The 2,386-nt window shown below is 52.5% G+C and overlaps 1 protein-coding gene across 1 annotated transcript in view; it reads right to left on the bottom strand.

Moving 5' to 3' along the window:
• Nucleotides 1-1,104, bottom strand: part of ARL6IP4 (ADP-ribosylation factor-like 6 interacting protein 4) — a 2,901-nt gene extending 1,797 nt beyond the window's left edge. Inside the window, exons 1-2 of the mRNA XM_009070574.1 lie at nucleotides 915-1,104; nucleotides 255-584 (exon numbers count right to left, since the gene is read on the bottom strand). Coding sequence (XP_009068822.1) covers nucleotides 255-584; nucleotides 915-1,104 — 520 coding nt within the window. The remainder of the gene's footprint in view (nucleotides 1-254; nucleotides 585-914) is intronic.
• Between the last annotated feature and the right edge of the window lie 1,282 nt (nucleotides 1,105-2,386).

The following is a 2,386-nucleotide window of genomic DNA, read 5'->3' as shown; positions in this document are numbered from 1 at the left end:
GTCCTTCCATTTGGCATCTTTGTTCCACACTCACATCCATAAACTACATCGATACACAAATGACTCTCTGTGTGTGGCTCCTTATGCTTTACAGGCTGTGGCTCAAAGGTGGCCACAGTATGTAGGAGGGAGGAGAGTCTGGGACTCCCCTGTACACAGACCTGTGCCCCTGAGACACTCACATGGGTTCCAGCAAGGGACCAACATGATGCTTGTGTGCACAGGCTCCAGCAGGAGGGAAACACCATCATTACCTGGCCCAGAGTCCACCACTGATTCCTTCTGCCACTGCTCCAGTGAGGGGCCAGGCACCTCTTCTCCCTTGGCTTTCTCTTCCTTAGCCTTCTCCTTTGCTTTCTTTTTTGCTTTCTTCTTTGCTTTTTTCTTCTTCTTCTTCTTTTTGTCCTTCTGCTTCACTCGCTTCTTCTTGCTGTGTTGACTCTTCTTTGTTTTGGAGTCACCATCACTGGAGTCATCTGAAGAGGAGCTGGAGGAAGAGGAAGAGCTGGTGGATGAAGATGCTGCCTCAGAGGAAGAGGTACTTGCCTTCCTCTTCTTTTTGTCTTTTCCTTCCTTCTTCTTTTCTGCAATACATAAGAAGAGGTTGAGTGGAGCAGCTCTGGCCCTGCAGCAGCAGAGAGGTTGGTTATCCCCTCCCACCCTGGTTTCTTTCTGGCCTGGAACACTCCTTTGAGCTGCCACCTCTAACACACACTGGTGTGTGGTACCAGATTGGCACATGGAGGGGCTGTAGGGCTCCACACTTGGCAGAGTGAGACTAAAATGGGCACAAAGTACATGAAAGGTGACAGACACTGATTTAAAGCAATGACCTTCTTCTCCCACCTAAGCCCTTCCATGCACCTGCCCCAGGAAAACATGGTGAAAGCACAGGGTCACAGGCCTTCCCTCACCTTCCCTGGCTGCTGCTGAGCTTGACTTGTGTCCATGGGACCCAGAGGTCCTCTTCCTTGAAGGAGAGCTGCTGCCCCTGTGGGAATCCTTGCTGCTTTTCCTCCTTTTCTTCTCCTTCCTCTCCTGTCTGCTCCGAGAATTGCTTTTGCTCCTGCTCCGCGATCGTTTCCGAGACTGGCTGTGAGCCATGGCCAGTGCCTGGAGGGAACAGGTCACATCAGTGCCACAGGACACCACCCCACTCAGCACCAATGTGTCCAGCAGCTCCCAAAACCTCAAATCCAACTCTGGGCCAACCAACCCTGAAGGTCTTTCTCCTATTAATTCCCTCTCTGCTCCCACAGCGATCGCTTGAGTTCACCCCTCACACAGCCATGGCCAAATGGAATTCCACCAAGCCACAGTCTGGAGCCCTCAGTGGAGAACCAGCACAGGGACAGCACTGCTGTTCCCAGGCAGCCTCACCCACCTCAGACAACCATCTCCAAGCAGGTTTTCCATGAGGAAAACCCTCCACCAGGATTTCCCTCTGTTTCTGTTTGTCCATAGGGAGAATCAGGCTGATCCCCAGCATGAGCAGGCACTGAGGATCAGTCTGAGGCTGCAAGGCTGTGCCCACATCACTTCACAGGGCTTGGAGCCATCAGGAGGACACTGCAGATGGACACCAGCAAGGTGTGATGGATGCTGTGACAGGCAGCAGAACGAAACATCCTCCCTGAGCCGAGCCCAGAGTCAATCACCCTGTAATTTAAAATGCTGAGAGCAGGCACAAGCCAAGGGGAAGAATGAATTTTTAATTTTCCAATTTGCTTTTGGAAAACACATTCTGCATGGAGCTGGCACCTCGTCCATCAGCCACAGGCCAGAGCTGAGCCGTGCTCTCCTTAATTTAACAAAAAAACTGGCACTGGGTAGAGCAGGGACTGGGAGGTGCTGTCTCACAGCCACCTTCCAATGACCACCTTTAATTAATTGTTTGGTTACCACCTCCATGTCCCCAGGTGCAATTCACTCCCCAAGGACTCACACTTGGGTTGATTTCCAAATGGAAATTTCAGCCAGGTAAACCCAAAAGAGTTAAGGGAAGGTTCTGAGGATGAGAGTCCTCTATGGACACGCAGAGCCTTGCTGAGGGATGGCATTTGGGTCTCAGGTCTGCTCCACTGCAGCCGTGGCAGCAGGACACACTTTATACCACCACTGCAACAGGAGCTATGGATTCGGAGCTGGGCACAGACAGGAACAAACTGGTGAGTCTGGGACACTGTTGTGGGAACGGGATGAACCCCACGCTCATCACAGCAGCACCCCAGGCTGGTTGCACCCCAAAGCTGCCTCTGTCCTGCCATCAGGCTGGTGGTCACAGCAGAGCAGCTCCTCCTGCCCTCCCAGCTCTGCCCCTGGGCAGGGACACTGTCCATTTAATATCTCAGCACAACATGCACTGCCCCTTTAAGAACCTGCACAA

This window comes from Acanthisitta chloris, unplaced genomic scaffold (assembly GCF_000695815.1).
Source record: "Acanthisitta chloris isolate BGI_N310 unplaced genomic scaffold, ASM69581v1 scaffold15242, whole genome shotgun sequence".
Classification (NCBI taxonomy): domain Eukaryota; kingdom Metazoa; phylum Chordata; class Aves; order Passeriformes; family Acanthisittidae; genus Acanthisitta; species Acanthisitta chloris.
This window is presented reverse-complemented; position numbering and strand designations above follow the sequence as displayed.